Source organism: Urocitellus parryii, chromosome 8 (assembly GCF_045843805.1).
Source record: "Urocitellus parryii isolate mUroPar1 chromosome 8, mUroPar1.hap1, whole genome shotgun sequence".
NCBI classification, from domain to species: Eukaryota; Metazoa; Chordata; class Mammalia; order Rodentia; family Sciuridae; genus Urocitellus; species Urocitellus parryii.
The window spans coordinates 132,692,101-132,715,801 of NC_135538.1; the positions used below are offsets into that span (position 1 = coordinate 132,692,101).

Here is a 23,701-nt window from a genome sequence, read left to right on the forward strand (position 1 = left end):
GCTTGCCTCGCACATGAGGCACTGGGTTTGATCCTCAGCACCACATAAAAATAAAGAAAGAAAGATATTGTGACCATGTATAGCTTTAAAAATATTAAAAAAAAAAACTTAAAGGAAGAAAGGTGTGTTTTGGCTCATGGTTTCAGAGGTTTCAGTGCATGGATGTTTGGCCTGTGGCTTTGGGCCTGTGGCAGCATAGTATGTCATAGGAGGAACATGTGGCAGAGGAGTTGCTCCCTTCATGGTGGCAGAGAAGCAAAAAGGGAGAGAGAGGAAGGGACTGAGATCCCAATATCCCCTTCAAGGGCACACCCCCAGGAACCTAACTTTCTCCCACCAGGCCCCTCCTCCTACAGGTCTCACCCGCTCTCAATAGTGCCACAGGCTTGTTAAACCAAGTCTTTAACACAAGGGCCTTTGGGAAACATTACAAATCCAAACTATAGCAGGGATATAAATATCCTAGAGGCCACAGGGCAGCAGACTAAAACAGGAAAAAATTTTTGAAGATCCAATAATCCTTGGCATCTTATAGCATCTCTACCAAAAGGAAAAGGTCAGATGCTGAATCTTGACCCTCCTACCACCGAAAAGGAGGCCAGCACTCAATGATCCTTTCACATCTTGAAGGCAGCAACATGCACTCAACTAGTTTGCTGAGCAGATGGTGGCTGCCAGTGTTGAGTGGAGCCCAGAACAAGAGACGAACAGCTGCTGGTCTAGACTTCAGTGCAACCAAGCAGATCCAGTGGTGCCCATAGGGGGCAGAAAGGAAGTTGAAGAGGCACTATTGACAAACCTTAGCCAGAAAAACAGCACAAACCCTGGGAATTGTTTCAAAATCTCTTCTGCAAATAACTATTCTCCTTCAGAGAAATAGTTGCTGGCTTGCCACTGAAATCCCTGAAGACTCAAATACTTCAGACTTCCATGGCACCAGCTCATGCTGTGGAATCCTCATTTCTCCTCCGCCCATCCCCATGTCCCATGGGGAGTTCTCTCATGAACACCAAGGAGGACATTCAGGTGGTTCCATGTGGCAGGGGCAAAAGGAATATGGATGGGAAGAGGAAGAAAGGACCTCTTGAAATCAATTAATTACACCCCAGTAATTAATTGCAGAAATCTGTCTATTTCCCATGTGTTGGTAAGTAAATTTTGTATGTATGTATGTAAATTTTCTGCTTTCCTCTTCCTTTTCTTTTTTCTATACAAAGACATGCTGATGATAGCAAACCTTATAATTGAAGCTTTGAGTTACAAGTATCGTAGAGGCAATTGTGAATGAAGTAGAAGAGGAAAAAACATCTCCCAGTCTAAATGTGCTCCCATAATCTTTCTTCTTTAGGGAGAGAGCATGCATTTCGGTGTCCCTCAAATAAGCAATTCAGTGAGGAAAGCAATCAATCAGAATGGATAATAGTAACCAATACAGTAACAGTAGAAATGGAGAATGATACAAAAACTTTGCACATGCCACAAGAAAGACAAGGCGGTGACTCATTTCTACGTTCTGTCTCCTGGGGTTTAAGCCATGGCTTTGAACAGCTTCAGAATCTTCTGGTGACTCACATTGGGTTTTTCTTACTTTCAGACATTACAACATGGGAAGTAAAAGCAGATAATAAATGTGGAGTTTAGTGACCACATCAACCTTTCTGGCACCCGTGACAATTTTCAGAAATGGATGAAATCTCTTGTCTGTCTATAAATGTTCTAGTTCTCAGGAAAACGTTTTTGAAGCCCTCAGGTCTGTCTCTGCTGTTCCAGTTGAGCATGACTTACCCTCCCAAAATCTCTGTTTTGCTCACAGTATATAAACTGTTGACCGCTGCTTGCTTGGCTGTCACAATTCGATGATCGAATGGGGCAGCAGGAGCAGGGATGTCATCTAGAAGGTGAGAGGAAAAAAGGGCTGTCTGTCAAGCAGTCTGACCTCTTTTTAGCATCTAGCATTGAGCCTCATAATAAAAATGTGCTCATTTAATAATTAAATATCATGTGCCTTCTGTTTTATTCTGAATGATCCAGGAATATAAAATTCCATTTCATATTATAACCTGCGATTAATAAAGGTAATATCTGACCTCTTTGAGAAAGAATGTCAGGACCATCCAACTATCATTCATACCATCTTCTGAACCATTTTTCAGAAATATCAAAAGATAGTAGCAAATGTCCAAGCCCAGTACAGTCCAAACAGGTAATGAACTTGGTGCAGTTTAGTGGCAGAGCACTTGCCTAATGTGCACAAGGCCCTGGGTTCCTTTCCCAGAATCAAAAAAAAAAAAAAAACATAAAAACAAACAATTAAAAAAAATACTTCCAAGCTTGAGTGAGACCATTTTAATTCAAACATGAGGAATTATTTGATCCATGTTTTTAAAAAGTGTCCCTTGATATATTCTGTTATTTTAATTAAAGCAGAGAGAGAAAAAAAAGGAAAAATGAAACATTTCTTCATGTCACTGAAATGTTTGATGTTATATATTACTTTCCAAAACGTTTTAGGCTCTATTTAAGACACATTTAAGTCACAGAGATGAATTTTTCCTGGCTGGCTGGAAATAAAACACCCAATAAAACGAGGTAAGTGTGTATTCTACAGCTATCGAATTTCTTCCACTTTCCACCTTCCATCTTGTGTATTTAAACTCTAGACCATATCAACATTAGTCCTAACATGCGTAATTACTCTATTATAATATTTCTCCCAGTATTCTTTTTACTTCTCCATGACGTCTGCTGTTAAAATTTGCTGGCCATGAACCTGTTCATTTTCCATGTATTCATTTATTAAGCAGCTATTATTGCATGCATTCAATGAGGGGAGTAGATAACAGCTTTGCTTTCAATACTTGATATTTGTTCAACATGTTTCTTGAGCACTTATCTTGTTTCAGGTCCTCTACTGAGTGTTAATACTTTGGGAGAGTTTTGTTTTGTTTTGAGACCAAGTCTCACTGTGTTGCAAAGCCTGGCCTTAAATTCTTGATCTTCCTGACTCAGCCTCCCGGGTAGCTGGGATTACCGGCAAGCACACACTGCTCCCGGCTGATGCTTTTAATTTAAAATTAACTTAACTAATGTCATGACATCTTTGTATTCAGTTAACATCTGAGAATATGATTTGAGTGGACTTTCACTTCTTACACTATGAATATGCTGAAAAATGTTGTCAAGAGAGCATTCACTTGGTGGCAACTCATAGCTTCAGAGTTTTTCTTAAAAAAAAAAAAGTGCTCCGGTTAAACACACAAACAGCATCAATAGGGCTTAAGTCTCTTTCAGGCTGTTAGGATAATGAAACTTCATTTGGAATGCTTGCTGGAAAAGGTTAGGAAGTTTTAAAAGGCCAGTACAAAAGCCATTTCCTACCCAGTGGGGCCACCAGATCTTGCTCTCTGGAGGGTTTCATTCCCACAGACTCAGGGGGTTGACCCTGTAAGCTCCTCTGGGCTTGACTGGCTTCCTGGGTCCCTTTAAATGTGTTCTCTTCGCCTGCACCCACTAGATCTATTCTGCTCTTTTTGCTGTCCTCCTTGACGAAGCACTCCTCGGTCACTCTGCGCTTACTGCTGCCAACGGACTCCGTTTGTTCAGCATGCTGGAGGGTGCATCCTGTTGCTGGATTTCCCAGGACTCCTGGTGCAGATACCATCTTGGCACTGTTGATGCACCTGGAAAATAAAATCCAGTTGCAGCTCTCAAAGTTTCAAGGAGAAAATGTTCAGATGGTCAAAATTCTCAGAACTAAAGCTTTCCTACAACGGTGTTCTGGTGAAGAGGATGTGAGCTCCGAGACAGAGGTGACCATTTTAGTGCTTAGGGACCAAAGGAAGCAGTGGGCTCCCCCCCATCGAATCTATGTAAATTACCAGGATGCAGAGACTATCCCCAAGACCTCGTGGTGACCCCCAGGCACTTCACTGTCTCTTTATAAAAGTGGTCATTATATGAAAACCTAATTTGTTCTTCATTTTTCCCCACTTCCTTTCTTCATAGAGAAAAAAATGACCAATTTCATAATATAAGAAGCAATAATATCTCTAAATATTATCAGTCATAAGGGAACATGGGTGGATTTCTGGGTTAGGGGCAGTTCATATAACTACTAAGCACATCTTTGCAGTGATGGACTTCAATAATCATCATTGTTTATGTTTAATTTATGGAAAATTAGATATAGCCAAGATTAGGTTTAGGTTTCAAGTATATTATTTTAAAGTTAAACAAGAATTATGTCTTCAGTCTCTAAAAAGGACCACACAAGTATTTGGATACCCTTTGTTCCAAATAGATACCATGGGTTACCATAACTTAGAGCAATTAATTTCAATTGGTTTCAAAATTTCCAGAATTTATATATGAAACTTTGCAGTTAAGGAAGCGAATCATTCAATAATCTAATTTTTACAATACTTGGATGCAAATAGCCAATTTTTTGTGTATAATGGACTAGGTAAACTTTTTCAGATTTAGGTTCCTAACTTACAATTAAATCTAACCATTATTTAATTATTGCCCTTATGAAGAATATCTTCTCCGTTGCTAAACAAGAAAAAAAATATTTTATCTTTTCAAAATGTTGATTACTGGAAATATTTATAAACTTTGTCTTCATCTGTATGATAATAGAAGAATTAGAAAGCAATACTATATGGATGGGAATGTAGCTTAGTAGTAGAATGCATATTTAGCATGAACAAGGTCCTGGGTTCGATCCCCAGCATCCAAACAAAACAATAAAATGCCTGAAAATATCAGAGACAAGAAGAAAAATAAGGGCAATAAATATGGATGTGAAAAAAAATCTACATGATCTGGGAAACTGGGTTCTAAATCATTAATTCAAAACTCTCTTCATTTTTCTTTCAATATGACCTTAAACTGTAATGGCAGATAGATCACTAAGAACCATCAGTTGTGGGGTGTAGTGCTGCACCCTACCTTTCATGGGACTGATCACCGTTAGTTTTATCAACATGCTGCTTTTTATTGGAATGTTTGTCCACCATGGGTGCTCCTGCTGTTGGAGACCGTCCTTCCTCCTCATCTTCTAGTCTTCTGGTATCTTCCTTAGAATTGAGTCCATTTGACTCCCCTTTGAGCGCTGGACAATCATTCTTATCCACAGTGGCTTGCTTCTCATCTCCAACACTATTATTTTCTTTTCTCTTCAAGCTTTCTGTGCAAGAAATACCTTTTCCATCTATGCTCTCCCTCGGTTCTATGGAATTTCTCAGGACAGAATCCAATGCCTTATCTTGCCTTTCTGAATGACACATGGCAAAACTTCTCTGAGCTACAGAGGCATTGGTCTTTTCGGAATTTTTCTTGTTGAGTTTATCAATCTTTTCTTTCTCAGAGGACAGTTGGTTCTTCTGGGTAGATCTCTCTAGAAGCCACCATAGGACACAAAATATTTTAATGGAGAATGCATGTGATCAGTAAAATTTCAGCTTCATATAATGCCATCTATGCTCTGTTTTTTTTTTTTTTTTTTTTTAACAACAGACATACGTTTTGAGTAGCCAGGAAAAAGGAAAGAGGACCAACTGATTGACAATCGGATTTTAAGAGATTTTCTTTTTTGCAACTGATGGGACCAAAAATCAATCAGATAAAAGCATTCACAAAATAGAATTTCTCTCTAAACATGTAACTTCCTCTGTATAAGAAAAATAGCAGGATTTTCAAAGCAGATTCTCTGTCTGCAGCTGCTAGTCTTCTAAGGATGTTACCTGTTAGGGCTGATGTCCTTTCACCTTTGACAAGTGTCTTTTCCTTCAGGCCAGGGTTTGACCACACCTTCTCCTTAGCCTGTGGATATGAAAGTAAGTGAGATTACCTATTATATCCAGATTTCTCAAACTCAGCACTACCGACACTTGGGGGCTGCATAAGTCTCTATGGTAAGAAACAGCATGAGAATTGTAGGATGTTCAGCGACTTCCCTGATAATCTACCCAGAAGATGCCAGTAGCATCCTGCTTCCCAACTGTCATGACCAATTGCATCTCCAGGCATTTAAAACTTACTCTCTTAAGTATTTTAAAATATACAACACATTATTATTCACTATATTCACTCTGCATATAACAGATCTCAAAAATCTACTCTTCTTGTCTATCTGAAACTTTGTCAATCACAATAATATTAATAAAACAAAATGTACCCAGAGATTGCTAAATGTCCCCTAGGTATAAAAATGCTCCAGGTTAAGAATCATAATATTATGTATTTCTAAAAGAAAAAAAAACAAAAATTAATAGACATTCACTGGACAGAAGAGTCTGAATTAATGAAGCCTGTATAGGCTAATCTTATGGTGGAATTTTATACCTGAAAACAAATTAACTTATTATTTTCAAAGAAATACTGTAGAATTCTATCATGATTCATAGGTTGTCCATTTTCATGAATAGATTAAAGAATGTTGATAATGTATGTGCCACCTTTGACCTCTGTTTAATTTGTCTTGATATAAATTAAAAATCACATAAAAATCAAATAAAAATGAGAGTACATATGTGAATGGCTTTGCAAACAGAAAATTAAGGAAAATAAGCTTTTTATGAGTTTTTAGGTTGCTTAGAGCAAATATCTCCCCTCCTAAGTGGTAAACATTCTTCTCAAATCCCTTTCAAATACCATATAAAATGTAAACATTAGTCCAACCCACCCAAATTATCACAATTCTAAATTTATGTATTAGAAATTTAAGAAATTGTATGGAGGTCCAATCAATCAATCTCTCTCTCTCTCTCTCTCTCTCTCTCTCTCTCTCTCTCTCTCCCTCTCTAACTCGGTATGTATGTGTGTGTGTGTGTGGGGGGGTGTATCTCCCTCCTATTTCTTGAAACAGAAACAGTTTAACAGTTTGCCTCAGAGTGGTTTGCTAACCTGAAATACCATATAAGTTAGTGCATAGTCACCAAGACAAATTGCAATGTGTACTTGTACTTTTAAATAATTTAAGGAGCAGTTTCACAGGTTCAGAGTATTTCCATTTTTAAACCAGGGACCTCACAACACAGAGGCATGTTTAGTAAATCTATAGAAAGCCAGGGCTGTATTAGAGCAGTAATTCTCTTTTAAGTCTAAGTGCAGAGATGGCGGGGAACATGGTCTTCAGCTTCCTCAGGCAAAGCCAGCTGCTCCTCCTCTAAGCTTGCACAGAACTTGACATGTACCCCACCCTTGTTATCTCTTGCAACATTTCATTGATCCTTTTTTCCCATGTCAATTTCTCACTAGACTCTGGGGTTTCTAAAGGTTTGACTGGTTCATGTTTGACTCCTGGTGCTTAGCCCAGGGACCAGCACATATTGATGATGACAATGATGATGATGATAGTGTCGGTGACAGTAATGATGACGACGAATGACAATGATGATGGTGATAATGATGATGTTGATGATGATGATGCTGGCCATGATGATGATGGTGATAATGGCTAAAATTAAGGAGCATGGGCAATGGGCCAGTTATTATTGAACCATTACATTATCAACTTGGTTGCTCCTTATAACAACCTTTTGGTGTAGACTATCAGCTCTATTTTATAGATGAAGCCAGGATTTTAACTCAGTTGTCTAGCTCACTCTGTGTTCTTAGCAACTGCATACACTCTACTATTCCACTAGGAAAAAACAAAAGACCATAGCTAAGCTACATTATCAATATTTATTGAGATCTACTACATAGTTGGAACCACAGAAGATGAGATTAAGAAAGAAGAGCATAAAATGAAAACAAATTATGAGAGCAGAGAGGCAAATAATTTTTGGCCAAAAGATTCAAGTTAACATAGTAAGGGAAGGGATTTTTTTATAAAGAGAGAGACACTATTTGATTTAATTTTGAAAATGCATATTCAATTTAGTCAAATAAGGAATATTATCAAATTGTGTTTATAAGATTTTATAAATTTGTCTTCCAAGGCTTCTCTGTTTTTTATTTTTGTTGTTGTTGTTTGTTTGTTTGTTTGTTGAGACAAGGTCTTACTATGTTGCCCAGGCTGGCCTCAAACTCACGATCTTTCTGCCTTAGTCTCCTGAGTAGCTGGATTACAGGCATGAGCCACTACACTTGGTTTCAATGATTCACTTTCTAAATGAAGATTCCTGGTGTCTCAGTAGACATTGTGCTTCTGGGCTTATCATGTGTGGCATAAACTCAATGGTAAAAAGCAAACGTGGACTTAAAAATAAAAACAGGTATCAGTCAATTTTAGTTCATCATAACATGCAAAATTGAGAATTTGGCTGTGCTACTCTGTGAAGCACTGATCAGTCAGCATTTGCCCCAAAGGCCATCTGTATGTCAGATGGTAAGTGTCCATATACTCTGTCAATATTCTTTAGGTGTGGAGTCCTATCTAACCAACAGGAGAAGCCCTTGGTCCTGAGGAATATAAGAAGTCAGTTTCCAAAAAAGGCTGTTTGTTCCTTTGGAAATTATATATCACATATGTTTTACCTTTTAAATAATGGAAGAAAGTCCTCATTCAATGCCCCAGGCTATTATATTTTCATCTTCCTATGTAATACTGACATCTAGAGGAACTTTGAACTGAAGAATTTTCAATGAACACAAGTTGTATTTCTCCTTTTTTGTCCCCAGACCAAAACCTTATTGAACTTCAACTTTTTCTTTTGCATTTCTTTAGTTCTTTGTAGAAGCTGCTATAAAAAAAGCACAGGTCTATAGATATATCTTGTTTGTTTGACCAAAAATGAAGCTTGTTTTCTATTGACTAAAGAGGATTGATTGGTGCTGTTTAGCATGAAGTTCCTGAAACCATTTCAATCATCCCATTAATGGGATGAAAACATATCAGGGATTGTGTTCCTCTGCTGAATTTGCAAAGATGGCTGAAATAAACCAAAGGACCTCATTTCATTCCAATTTCTTTATTCGTTCACTTAATTCATTTGTATATTCTCATATGGATGACGTTGTCACTATTAGCCAATTGCTTTTATAATAATTTCCCAGTGGATTTAGGATGACACAGGGAAGAAAGGGGACATGGCCCACCCAGATGCCTCAATACTCCAAATGTAGTTTGGCTCTCTCCACTTGTCCAGTTCCCTAGATGTGTCCCCTAAGCATATGCATGTACCCAAGGATTATCCATAGCCATCCTTTGGGGAACATGAAAGAAATGTTAGAACTCATTTCTATTTATTTCATATCTTATGGACTGTGTGTTTGTGTTCCTCTGAAATTTGTATATTGAAAACCTAATCCCCATTGCGGTAGCCAAAAAGAATTTGGCTGTAGAACTCAACAGAATGCTGATGTCCATGTGAGTGGAGTCTTTGGAAGGTGATTGGATCATTAAGGTGGAGCCCTCTTTGATGGGATTAGTGCCTTTATAGGAAGAAACATGAGAACTCGCTCACTCTGTACTTTCCAACTGTGAGAACCTGAGAAGATGGCCATCTTCAAACCAAGAAATAGGCCATCACCTACCATTGGATCTGCTGGTATCCTGATCTCGAACTCTCAGCCTCCAGAACTATGTGAAATAAATGCTTATTATTTTAAGTAACACAGATTATGGTAATTTGTTATAGCAGCCTTTACTAACACATTATTTTAAAATTTATATTTAATATATGCTTGAAGATGTACACAAATAAAATTGGACATGCATATAATTTTATACGTTTCTATAATATACTAAATGTTGATTATAAAACCAAATATATATGTATTGGTTATCAACATGTATATGAGAATAAATATGTAAGCATATTAGAACGTGCTTAAAAATATTTTACTGAGGGACTGGGGTTGTGGCTTAGCAGTAGAGTGCTTGCCTTGCTCCTGTGAGGCCCTGGGTTCAATCCTCAGCACCACATAAAAATAAATAAACAAAATAAAGGTATCATGTCCACTTACAACTAAAAAAATTTTAAAATAATTTTTTACTGAAAGCAGTCTGAAATCAAAATGCCACTAGATAACTATATTTATCACCTTCTAACTTGCTGAAATATGTGCTTTGGAGAACCATTAGATTCAAGAACAAGTACAACATTGCAACAGTCACCTCAATTCTTGCAAATTATTTTTTTCTCCTATAACACACAGGATTCGTTACTCAAATGCCTATTTTGACTATTTAACCAATTGTAAGTATGCATGCACTTTATATTCTTGACTCCATTTGAAGTTTCACTTGTCACCTTAGTGTCCAGCCCTGAACAGGTGGGCAGCATCTGTCCATGGCTGTGCACCTGGCTGCCTGGGCATGAGTTCCCTCTCACCCTGTACTACACACCTGCCCCAGTACTACATTAAAACATCTTTTCCTCGAAGTCATGGAATAACCAAAATGGAAATTAATTTAACTGGGCAATTTTACTTCTTATTTCATTGCCATTCAATAAAAATCAGTTTAAAATGAAAAAAAAAAAAAAAAATTCCACGATGGATTTAATCTAAAAGAACATCAAAGCTGAGAGAGTAGCTTCCTTCACTAGACCTTAACAGCACTGTGATTGTTTTCTGAGACTGTGCCATCAGGTGATGGCCCTGTCCCATGACTGGCAATATGGAGTCTTCTCCTCACCTTTGTTTTTCCAGTGTCAAACAAGGGGGTGAGGGTTCCAAAAACGCTTGGTGAAGGATTGTGAAATGAAGGGAAGAAGTGCTTACAGGCATGGTGCTCTCATTATGAGAACACTTTGTCATCAGGCTGCCCTGGGGACCGTCTCAAATCCATTCCTACTGATAATCCCCATTTTCTTTGCTCCACTTAAGCAACATTAAGTGAGATCCACAGTCCTGCATTTGAAGATTATAGTTTCTATGAAAACTGTGTTTTATAACATCACATACGGGTCATAACCAGATTGTGCACCCTGAGTAGTGGCTTCACACGTCAACTGCATACAAATGTGCCAGGATGACGCTGTGTAGTTATTTTAACCTCATACCTAGACACGCTAAAAGAAAATCGTAAGGATTTATGATGACTTTGTTAAATTTTGATTAGTCTTCTAATGGAGGACAGGAAATTAAATACATCCTAAAAGAAACAAATAAAATAGTTTTCAGAAGAAAGGTTAACTACATTTCCTTTCCTGAATGTGAAAGGTAGCTTTAGAGATCATTTGTAAAAAAAAAAAAAAAATGATCAGTTTGTCCTGATCACACTCTCAAATTCTCTGTGCAGTCAGTGAGAAAATGCCCCAAAGTCATAAATGGGTAAAAGGAATTCTCACAAAGCACAACCTGTTTTGAGGTCTGTGGGGACTGGCATGGCAGGAGCTAGGACAGCTTCTGACTGACCAAATCCAGGAAGGAAAGTGTTGCCCTTGACCTCAGAACTCAGTGAGTGGCTCCTCTCCGGGCTGTCCATGACATCAGGTGGAATCGGTCACCTGAGAAAATAACCCTGCCAGGAAAATGAACGCCTTGGAAGCATCTGCAATTCTGTGAACAGTGCTTCATTCAAGAACCAAGTCAATAGGACTCTTCAAGGGCTTGAAGTTAGAGGTGCCAATTCAGGAAGTCTAATAGGAACAGCTGTCAAGTGAAGACATATGGATAACTTATTTCATTATAATAAGGATTGAGCAGCACATATTTTTTAAAAGTGAACTGCAGCATTTCATAGCCTCCACCAGCAAGAAAAAAACCAGCAGAACACACAACATTGGTCAATTTCACTTCTTAGTTTATTCCTTATTAACAACAGGCCTTTCTTCTTCTTCTGGGGACTGAACCCAGGCCTTGATGCATGCCAGGCCAGTGCAAAGACCACACAAATGACATGTTCTAAGGGGTTTGAAAAGATCAGTGATTGAGGGTGGTCACAGAAGGCAGAGATGGAGAACAAACTGGCCAGTCCCCACTCCCATCTGCCCTGCTGCCATCAAGGTCGAGGCTAGGAGTCACAGCTACAAATGATTATAAATATTTGCTCTCTTCCATGCTTCTATCCAGCCTGTCTCTGTCAATTTTAAAACAAACCAGTTAAAATGAACACATGAAACATCTTCACCTAATATTTAGTTACATTGGGTGCCAGAAGCCAACCATGACCCATATGTGAACTGGCCCGTGTGTAAACTGAGCAATGTTGAGGCCATAAGGCAGAGAATCCTGGTTTCCAGAACTCCCAGTCAGAATCCACTGACTTGAGAATACTTGATCCACGAGGCATCCTGTTCTAGCTCCTGCTCAAGTTCTAGCATAGTTCCATAGATGGGGTGACTCACTAGAGCCACACAGACTCTCGGAGATGGGTGTGGCTTGCCAAAATGCCAATCAGCTTGTTTACAGCAAAACTCCTGCTACCTGGAGAAGCAAGCACCAAACCAAGACTCCTCCCGCTGAAACCTTATCCCTGCCTTTACCTTATCTCTGCCTTTGATGGACTCCCCATTAACTAAAGAATCAAATTGGGCCCTTTTTCAGTTGCTCAGTTCTAGCTCCTATCAGGACTGGGAGATCCGTCAGGCACTCCCCTTATTATATTTAATTTCTGAGTCTGTCTTTATTTCTTATTGATTATTTCAGACTTTTTTTTTCCCCAGGTGGCTCACACCTCCTGAGCAGGAACCTACTCTCTTGGGGTGCTGGTTCCCTCGCTTTAATTCGGTACTTTGATAATACAGATTTTATTTTTCCTGCATCTTATCCTGAATGACTAAACTGGCCTATGGCATCTTATAACAGTCATATTTTTTAGTTCCTTCTCATTGCCACCTTATCTGTCCTCCTCCCCAAACAGGAAGAGCTGAATCCTCTCAACTTACCTGCTCTTTTTTCTCAAAATACCAATACGACTTTTCCTTCTGCCTGCCATGCCCAGTAAGATACTGGTCTGCCTTGTTTTGACCAAAATTCCTTTGCTTATCGATGCCTGAGTGTCCCACTCCTGAAGATCCTGATAAAATTGGTCTTCAGTGGGTCCTGGACAGTTTGTTTTGTTTTTGTTTTTGTTTTTGTTTTAAACTCCACTCACAACCAAGTGTTTAAAGTATGTAATGTTCTACAAACATTGGGAACCCCTATCTCTGCCAGCTCTGGTCACGCTGATCTTTGTTCCAAGTCCCTTTTTCAAGCCAGGCCCAGTTCAGAATGACAGTGCCAACACTGGAATTCCTGTTCTCCCCGCACACCAGCCCAGATCTTTGATCCCATCCAGGATGAGTTATCCAGCAAACCACTGGCCTTTCCTCACCCTGGACTCAGAGATACGTACAAGGAAATCAGTGTAAGGGGCTGACTGATTGGGAGCCCCAAACCTCCCCTCCAAAAGGGATCTCTGGGGCATCCAAGAAAACCTGCAAAGAAGAAAGCCAGCGCTCCCAATTGTGTCTCTGGTCCTTTGCCTGAAATCCCCCTGCCTTGCTTCTTGGTCACAATGTAATAAATAGAGGCCAGTTGTTAGGGGAAGTGTGGACAAATGTCACCTTAAACAGCATGGAATTACTTATATCACTTTACACAAAAGTCTATCTAAAAACCATACATCATGTCATACTTTTGCTTCTTTGGGATTCTGTTACCCTAGAAGCATCTGAGCATGTCAGAAGTTGCAGTGAGGCTACTAAGAAATTGTGAGTGTGCGTGGTGTGTGTGTGTGTGTGTGTGTGTGTGTGTGTGTGAACAACCAAATTCAAACAGAATTACAGTTCCTTTATGTTCATTTGATTAAATTGAGTCTTACTTAGTAAAATTCCTGTTTTGTCCTAACACAAGACCAAACCTTGGAATGTTTTCATATGAAGTTTACAGTGTTTTTTCATCACCCAATAAATCCTTTGATTTCTTCCCACCACAGTTTTAAGAGTATTCATTTTGCATGGAGCTCTTGGTATGCTTTTTAATTTTTATTTTAGGCTTATTTTTATCACTCTCTCACTCTGTGTCCTGTCTCCTGCTCTGAGCAAGAGTTCAATTCCACCTCTCCCAACAGCCTGGCTCCTTGCAGTGGTGCGTGCTAGCAGAAGACAGGGGGGAGTTCAGAGACTCCTCTTGTGAGGAGGAGAGTGGTCCTGTGGGTTGTGCAGATGTTCGGAGATCTGAACTGAGACTCACTGAGCAAAATATTTAAACTCCTAATGGTTTCCTGTGCACAGAAAATGCTATAAATATACAACAGAGCAGAGTAGAAATCAAAAAGCTACCTCTGAAAAGCAATAAGAACCTACAAAACTTCTACAAATGTCTCTGCAGTTGGAATATGCAATACAGACTCTAGGTAAAAGGTAATCATTTCTGACTACCCTCAAACAGTGTGGTCCTGTCCATTCTGCTTAATGCACGTCCATGGATCAGCTGCAACAGTTTCACCTGGGAGCTTATGAGAAATGCAGAATCTTGGGCTGAGGGTGTATCTCAGTGGTAGAGCACGTGCTTAGAATGGGTGAGTCCCTGGGTTCAATTCCAAGCACCACAAGAAACAAAAAAAGCAGAATCTCAGCCCCTCCCCACCACCTGCCTGTACCTTAAGCAATCCCCAGGTGGTTTCCATGCACATTAAAATTGAGAAGCATGGATCTAGTAATAAATTGGAGTGAAAAAATATCTCACAAAACATTTGTCTTGGCCTTATATGTTTACTTAAATCTTACCTCCATCCACAAAGGTTCTAAAAAGTGAAAATTAGGGCTGGATTTGTGGCTCAGTGGTAAAGCATTTTGCCTAGAATGTGTGAGGCACTGGGTTCGATTCTCAGCACTGCACATAAATAAATAAATGAATTAAAGGTCCATCAGAAACTAAAAAAAAAAAGACAATTTTTAAAAATAGCAAAAATTATACTTGAGATAAACTCAGAAAAAAAGTGAGAAACAAAAAAGGATCACAGACAATTCTTGGATGGTCTTGATGTCCACTGGCCTTAAAGGGAATCATCCACAGAAACCCAGCACTGTGTAGCACATCAGTGAGCTTCTCAGAATGTCCAGACCCTGACATCTGCCCAGGACTCCCAGCAGGGGCTCAGAGAAGACAGTTCATGTCTGGATATCTGGTGTGAAGAACATTCCTCTAATCTCTGGGTCTACAGATTGACCAAACTCTAGGCTCAGAGAAAAGCAACTATGCCAAGAGTGAGCTCTAGAATACAATGATCCCTGGTATCTGCAGGAGATGGAGTCCAGGACCTCTGTGGTTCTCTTCTTGCTCTGACAGGTGAGAAACTGTCAACTCCCAGCAATTAAACAAAGTGCTGACCAAGGAACAGAAAGAGAATGTGACAGCACATGGCGAAGGGTCATGTACTTTTCAATATTTAAATAAAAGCTTTTTATTGTGTGTATACCATCCCTGCAAGTTAGGGAAGCAGGAAGTGTGCTTTGAAAGTCAAGAAGAGAGTCACAGATGATGTGTGAAGAAGTAGGAGAGTTACTGACAGCAACATCTTTGCCAACCCTAGACCTTGGGACAATGGCCCTGTAATGGTAAAGCTTCTTCCCTTATCTTCCCCAGTGGGTCCAGGTTGGAGTCTGAGAATGTTTTTCACAAGTCCTGTAAATGTGAGTAGTACAGGTAACATGCTTTGAGAGGACATACGGAGTGCCTACTCATTATTCAAGACCTCACTCAGCCAAGTTTCCCTTTGTGGATTCTTTCCTGAAACACTCCCCTCCCATCCTTATACTGAAAGAGAAATCAGCCTTTTCTCCATCTTTGTTGACCATGCATCTTTCATATATGTATCAGGCTGTGTTGAAATTACTTGCCTGCATGTCTCACCCTGGCTAGGCATCTCAATATCTCTAGCATCTGAATCAGAGTATGGCATATGACAGACAAACACCAACTGATTGATTGATTGATTGATTGATTCATTCATTCATTCATTAGGAAAGGAGGGAAACTGACAGCTATAATCAACTTTATAAGAAAAATGTGTGGTATCCAGGATTTACCCAGGGGTGCTTAATCACCAAACGACATTGCCAGTCCTTTTCATTTCATTAGTTTGAGACAGGGTCTTGCTAAGTTGCTTAGGGCCTTACTAAGTTGCTGAGACTGGCTTTGAGCCCATGATTCTCCTGTCTCAGCCCACCAAGTTGCTGGGATTAATAGGCATGTGCCATCACATCTGGCATAAGGTTTATTTTGGCTCACAGTGTTGGAGTTCTGTGTCCATTATCAGTTGGTCCTATTGCCTTGGGCCTGTGGTAGCACCACATAGAGGGAGTAAATGGCAAAATCATCCACTTCATGGCCAGGATGTGAGAGAAATAGAAAGGGTCCTAGATACCACTATCCCCTGCAGGGGAATGTTCCCAGTGACCTAAGGACCACCCACTAGGCCCCACTTCTTAAAGGTTCCATGATCTCCCAATAGTGCCATGGACTAAAGACCAAGCCTTGAACTCATGGGCCTTTGGGGGACATTTAGGATCCAAACTGTAATAGCACCCGTGCTAAGTATCTAGTCTTTAGCCTCAGCCTTAACAGTGCATGGGAACCAGGAGGGCTGCCTTATTTCCTTGACTTTAGGAAAACTCCACTTGGAAGTCTGCATGGAAGTAAAGAAGATCCATCTAATACAAGGCATGGGTTCATAGGAAGCCAAGAGTAGTGCAGACTCGCTCTTAGTTTTTTGGAGACTGTCTGCTGAACTACATCCAGAGCAGCAATAACTAAATAAATGCCTGCAATGAGTTGTCAGCTGGCCTTTGCAGAAGAAATGCACAATCTCAGATGGAAAGTTCAATTACGGGTATTTCAAGAGCAGAAGTCTGTTTCCAGTTAGAGGCCTTATATAAAACTGTGCTCCATCTGTGTTTACTACATGCAGCTGCACCTTTCTCAAAGCTCTTAATGAACTTTTTCTTCTTTCTGAACACAGCCTTATGCACAGAGGTAACAATCTGAAGGAAATATCAAGAGCAAAATACCTGTTTAAAACAACGTGGGATCACATGTTTGCTCTTCCTCTGTTAACTGGGAGGTACTACAAACTTCATGCGTCCTCAGATATTTCATCAAATAGCAGAAAATAAATCTATATTATGAAATAAGAAACTGCTAAAAAGTACAAGTAACTTTTTCCAGCTATTCTAGTCATATCTCATTATTTTCACGTATTAAAATTTAGGTAGTAGTCTAAATATACTTGAGTTTCACATATAATGAGATCAGTTCAATTTGGCATTTAACAATCATTATAAAATATTTCATTTTGATTTAATTCAGTAATATAGCAATATATTTTTCAACCTGATCTCATTATTGGTGAAACACATTTACACAAATATGTGTATAACTTACTATAGCAACATCAGTCAAATCTGAACACAGAAAGTTCTTCATATGCAATTACTTGCAGTTGTTCATTTTTTTATTTCATCTCCACAAAATTAGTCACATTGGCATGGACTTCTCCTATCTAATAGAAAGTAGTGTTATTCGAAAATAATTAAGTTCAGTTTCCAGGTAGATGCTATAAAAGTGTTAAGCACATTTTATAAATTCTACTTTTAGCTTGTATCACCTCAAAATTTTTCTCTACAAACAGTTGTGACAATAAACATCAAATTGCAGTTTTTCTTTTGAATTTTAAAGAAAATTAACCAAATAAGGATTTTACTCCTATGAAAATCCACATTTTATAAAATGGGAACTCCAGCTGCAAAATAATCAACATCATCATCATCATCATCATCCTTAATTCAAAATCCTAAAGTCTATTTTTTCAAGTGATTAAATAACTAAAGGTAGCTTATTATAAAAAATGGGTACATATTTTAATGAAATTACATACCAGTCATATGCATCATATTTTTATTGAAATATTGGTTCCATCAATACTGATTTAACTAAATTCATGTTTACTGAGTGTACATAACCTTTTCCTCCTAGGTGATCTAATATCTTATTAAAATTTAAAAATAGGCATTTTGATAGTATTAATCTCAATCTTACATTGAAACATACTTTCTTTAAAACATATTTTATTGGAAGAATGTTAAAGAAATTACTAAATTCAAGAAATAACCAAAGAACACCAGCTCCAAAATAAACACCAATTCCAAATTAAAAGCTGAGAAAGTTAAAAGTGAATTTACAAACATACATGTACCTAGAAATATAAAATGGTATGCTTATGATGAATATCCCTTGATGAAATCCTATTTTTAAAAAATTTGCCTTTGAGCATTATATTTTGCTACACTCTCCTCCAATGGTTTTGTGAAAGATTTTTGTTTTCCAGAGTATACAAAGAGCTGATCTTTGTTCATCAAAGTTCAAGGTCAAAAATTTGTCATACAGTGTAGCCTTCTTTGTCACTTTGGCTATGGGAGAAAAAAACAATTCATGGCTCACATTTCTATTTCCTCTGCTAACAAAACAGAGGGACAGACAGAAGACAGACTGCATAAGGGTAGCTTATCCAAAAAATCATATTTACTTTGACTTAAGCTATTCATCTCATTAGTCTCAGGCAGCCCAGAAGTAAATCAGCTAATAGGTTTAGGAATTCTGGCAGCTCTCAATTGCTCACAAGGGTGGTTGTTTTGGTTACCCAGGACGATATGTCCCAGCCTACTCAACCTTTTGGCTTGTTAGGTTGGACTCCACCTCATAACTAAAAGTTCTGGTTCTCATGAAGGAACATGGTCACTTTAATGCAGAAATCTTTACATTATAAGAAGACCTGTGTTCATCTTCTGGCTTACACATTTTGATATATTTTCCTGCACAACTCCTATCCTTGAAAATACTATCTAATTTCTTCATAAATGAGATAACTCTGATATGGTACTTAAAAAAAAAAACAACTAAAAAGTTTAACTCCCCTTCTCAAGCCATGAAATTGTTAGATTTCAGATTATCCCCATTCTCTTAGAAGGTACTTTTGACTTCTTTGATTTGAGAATATAAATGAATCAGGCTGCCATAGATTTTTTTTTCTTTTTCTGGTAGTTGCTCAATCAGAAACTGAGAGTTATTTGACATTTCTCATAACATGCTACCAGTTCTCTCATCTACTAGTCTATTTGACATCTTTGAACATTAAACAGATTTACCTCTTGGAAAATTCATCGGCCCTCTCAACTCAATTTCACATCAATCATTCCAAAATTCTGTCTTATAATACTAGATCTTAACATTGGTATAGATTTCAAACTCTACACATCAAAAAGGAAACATCATCTTACATCAATATCTTACACCCCAAATTGACTTGATGCTATAGTTTGGATCTGAAATGCCCCACAATCCATGTGTTAAAAGCTTGGCCCCCAACCTGTGGCTCTATTGGGAGGTGGTAGAACCTTTCAGAGGTAAGGCCTAGGGGAGGCCTTAAGTCACTGGGGGCATGTGCTTGAAGGATATATTGGGATAACAGCCCCTTTCTCTATTTCCAGGCTTTCTGGAGGTGAATGACTTTGCTCCACCACCCTCTCCCTGCCATGATTTGCCAAAGGCCCAAAACAATGGCTTTGCCCTACCATAGACTGAAACCTTCAAAACTGTGAGCCAAAATAAACCTTTCCTCTTTTAAGTGTATTTTTCTCAGCTACCTTGTTACAGTAATGGGAGGTTAACACGCTTGCTTTCCTCTTGAACCAGTTTCCATTGATAGTGCTATGAGAGTGTGTCTTCTTTGTGTATCTGCCAGTAGGGTATAAAGTCCCACCCAAAACAAATCAGAGCCATATCTGTGCCTGGTACACAGATCTGTGCCTTGTACCCACTGGTAACAAGTCATGAAGGAGGTTGACCCACCTAAGAGTTCAAGGGCTTGTAAGCCCCAGGAACCCCTAATGATATCAGACATACTAATGATGCCAGGAATCCAACAAATGGAAATTCAGGGAAACATTACTGTCTCAACTCCATTTTAAGAAGTGTTCGTATATTTTTCTCTGGCAACCAATATGATTTTGATGTTCAGTCAAGGATTGAGAACATCACTCTAGGGTAAGCTTGCTAACTACTCTCTCTCTAATCTGAAAAACGTTTCTAAGTAGAAAGTAAATTCTGTAGCTCTAGCCAGATCTCTCTTTTGGTTTGGTTACCAAGGGTCAAATTCACTGAACTTTAACAGTGTGTGTTGGGAGGTGCTGGGATTTTACAATAGAGAAATAAAATACTGTCCCTGCCTTCAAGAAATAACATTACAAAGCTGAATAAAATCTTCCACCTTTGAATGCCTATTCCATTAAAATAATAAGTAATTTCTTTATAATATTAAAATATCTAACTAAGTACTAATTGGTCATATTGAGATTTCTTTGTAAGAAGAAGGTCCAGTTGGAATGAGACAGACAGATAAAACCTCTTCAGGTGGGTGTATCAAAAATAGATTCTTAAAAATCAACATTTATTTACTAACTTCAGGCTTCCCTCATCTACAAGATTTCTGACACTAAATGCCACTTCCTGTTTTGAATGAGATCCCCCTCCTGCAGATGGCTTTCAGCTTTGGTATCAGGAGCTCTCGAGCTATGTGCCCCATTGGGATATTAGAAACATTAGCTTTTAGTATTCTTTAAATTTGATGTTAAAAAGGTTGCACAGGATGAAGCCAAGGGACAAGGGCTGGTCAAGAGCAGATTGTTTTAAAATTGCTTAGAGTGTTTTCATTGGTGGAAATAGACAGAGGTGGACGTGTGGCCAGAGTGCTGCATTATGTATGACTGTGTCCAGCCTGGGAAAAGAGCTCTAATGAAAACACTATCTTTCATGAGTGACACCACAGAAGTCACACAAATCATGAACCACAGCTCCAGGTTCTTCTCAGTCTAGTAACGCATGTTGAGAACGGTTCCTTAGTTAGCCACACTTCAGCCAGCTCTTATTATTTCATGAGCATGCCTCTGGATTCTGCACAAGCACACAGTAAGAAACTTAAAAATCCAAAGTTAATTTAAACTATGGCATTGTTCTTATCAGCTAATGTAGTAACCAAGAAGCAAAGAGAATGAGATAAGGGTAGCATGTCATTTTCTCAAGGAACACACATCATAAATTTTTGTTAGGGTTTTTGGATGTGTTAGTACTCCCTACCTTCATGATCAGGTGGTTCTGTGTCTTCCATATTTGTAGCTACAGCTACTTTCAAATTTTCTCATTAAATTATCTTGTTTATGGACCCATGAAGATGAAATGAAATGGGGGCAAGACTTTTGATTTTCAAACTTTACTTTGACCCAGGAGGACAATTTTCTGTGATTCCTGCATTAACTTTGCTGTAGACTGCCAGGCCCATGAAATGGACAAGATTGCACATGAACCATCTTTAAAGGCGGCACTATCCGAGAAGCTACAAGGTGCAAAGATGCTTTGGAAGAGCATCTGAGACATGCATTTAATACCTAACATTATCCACTAATTGAAAACAACTTTGAAAAAAAAAAAGCCGAAGTTGTATATCTTTGGATTAAAAAAAAAAGAAGAAGAAGAACAGCAAATTTTGAGGTACATAACTTTAATGTAGGCTCTGAAAATTTCAGCCCAATGAGCAACATACAAATGGTAAATGTTTTTCAGAATAACCAAAGCTCTTTCCTCCAATCATGGCGTCCTTGGACATAGGTACTTTTACAAAGATATAAATCATAAAAATACAAACTGTACATTACACAAGTTAAATATATATCAGAATTTATGTTAGAGTTGGCCATTCAAAGGAAGGTTTTCTCATCTTTTGTTCTGAAAGCCAAAGAGAGACTTCTGTTAACAGATGGTTTATTTAAAGAAACCATCACCGTGTTCCCACTAATACTCACCGTAACCTAAAACCCACAAGCACTGATCTTTCTCTTTCTACCAACGACAGCTTCATCATGCTCCGGGGCTCATATTCAGCAGAGGCCACCTGAGCCAATGGATGACCTCTGTGGAGAAAAGCCGTAAATCTCAGCTGGTTCCCTTTTGTCTATCAACAGCATCCATCAGCTGTGCTTGTGGGCATCCATGTGCTCTCTCTGACACGCAGGTCCTAGTTAGCAAATTCCAGAAGACAGACTGCATAAGGGTAGCTTATCCAGATCTGTATGGACACTTTGGGTCGTTTAAACCTAAGTAGAAAACCAGCATTCATTCAAAGGACACGGCCAGAGGTGGAACATTTCAACTGATCTCCGACTTGTGCTAAGCAGAGCAACAATCACAAGTCCAGGGAATGCATAAGCTGTGACATTTGATTTTTGAGAAGCTGATTTTAGTAATCACGATAGTCATAACCCAGAGTTTTTTAAATGGAAGCTAAGCAGGATCAACTAAATCCAATATCTAATGGTTTTGAGGGGTGCCCATTGATACCCACTGAAGTAAAGAAGGCCGAGCTGAGATGTATCTCTCTTCACAGAACTGGACTTCAGACACAGAAACGCACTAGACTTCAACACACTGAGACTTCATGGGGAAAGGGATAGACTCATGGGGGTATTCTTTGCTATCACTCAACAAAGCAAGTTGCCCCAAACCCTAGAAAGTCCGAAAGAAGACAGACTATTCAAATCCATGAAATGCTCACTCCTAGGTGGCATCGTCTCCATCAAACCCGATTATTGGTCTAGAACGGGATGCTGGGTTCTATGGTTTGGATAAGAGTCTCCCCAAACCCCATGTGTATGTGTTAAAGGTTTGGTCACCAGCCTGTGATACTATTGGAAAGTGGTAGAAACTGCAAAAGGTGGGGCCTACTGAGGGGTCTTTAGGTCATGGGGCTGTGTCCTTGAAGGGGATATTGGGATCCTGGCCCATCTTCTTCCTTTTCCTTTGCTTCCTAGGCACTATCAGGTGAACAGGCCTACTCTGCCATGTGCTCCACCCTGATGTACTGTGCTGCCACAGGCCCAAAGCAATGGTTCCCAGTGATCATGGACTGAGATCTCTGAAATCATGAGCCTAAATAAACCTTTCCTTCTTATATGTTGATGATCTCAGGTGTTTTTTGTTTGTTTGTTTGTTTGTTGTTTTTTTTCACAAGAAATAGAACACTAACAGCCCCATTTCTGCTGATTGGAAAAAGAAAGGCACCAAAAACACTAACCCAATTTCATCTTTTCTTGACCAAGTGATTTTGATTTCAAGATCTGCACAAACAGCACAGTGCAGTGACTACCTCCTCTCCTGCCAAAAGAGAAGGTTCTCTGTGTGACTGGGTGTTGAGTCTTTGTCACCACTGCTGAAACAGGAGGAGTGTCCATGCTTGACCCTGACATTTGGAAAAAGATTCTCCCTTTTGCATAACAGCTAGCATAAAGCTGTCACTGGTATTATACTAGAGAGAGCACATTCTTCACCCAAGAGTCAGCACAAGATTTAATTGCCTGGAATTCCCTGGGGAGGTCACTAAGGACCAATAGAACTGGGTGCTGCAGCCAGAACCCTTTTATCCATCCTTCCTTCCTTCCTTCCTTTCTCTCTCTCTCTCTCTCTCTCTGTCTGTCTCTCTCTCTCTCTCTCTCTGTCTGTCTCTCTCTCTCTCTCTCTGTTTACCTTTGTAGTATATTGATATATACATAAAAATGTAATTTGGTCAATTCCATACTCCAACACCTCCCCCAAGGAACCAGTATCTTTCCAAAGTCAAATCGCACATTTAAGCCTAAGCATAAGCTGGCAAATGTGTTTTGAGTTGTGTTTCACTAGAGAATCTGACTTTATAAAAGAAATTCCTCTTCAAATCACGAAGAAGTCATGGCTACTCCCATCCAAACCCAGTATGAAAAATGATTTTTCTTGGGTGAAA

General features: G+C 39.0%; 1 protein-coding gene across 6 annotated transcripts in view; it reads right to left on the minus strand.

The window, feature by feature from the left end:
* The window catches only part of Mylk4 (myosin light chain kinase family member 4), an 82,075-nt gene that overhangs the window by 23,015 nt on the left and 35,359 nt on the right, over window positions 1-23,701 (minus strand). For 4 of the 6 annotated variants that reach the window (XM_026398932.2, XM_026398933.2, XM_026398935.2 and 1 more), the window contains 4 exons: window positions 5,745-5,823; window positions 4,951-5,398; window positions 3,379-3,680; window positions 1,786-1,891 (listed from right to left, as the gene is read on the minus strand). In XM_026398932.2, coding sequence (XP_026254717.2) covers window positions 1,786-1,891; window positions 3,379-3,680; window positions 4,951-5,398; window positions 5,745-5,823 — 935 coding nt within the window. The remainder of the gene's footprint in view (window positions 1-1,785; window positions 1,892-3,378; window positions 3,681-4,950; window positions 5,399-5,744; window positions 5,824-23,701) is intronic. The other 2 variants (XM_026398936.2, XM_026398938.2) reach the window with 2 other exon arrangements.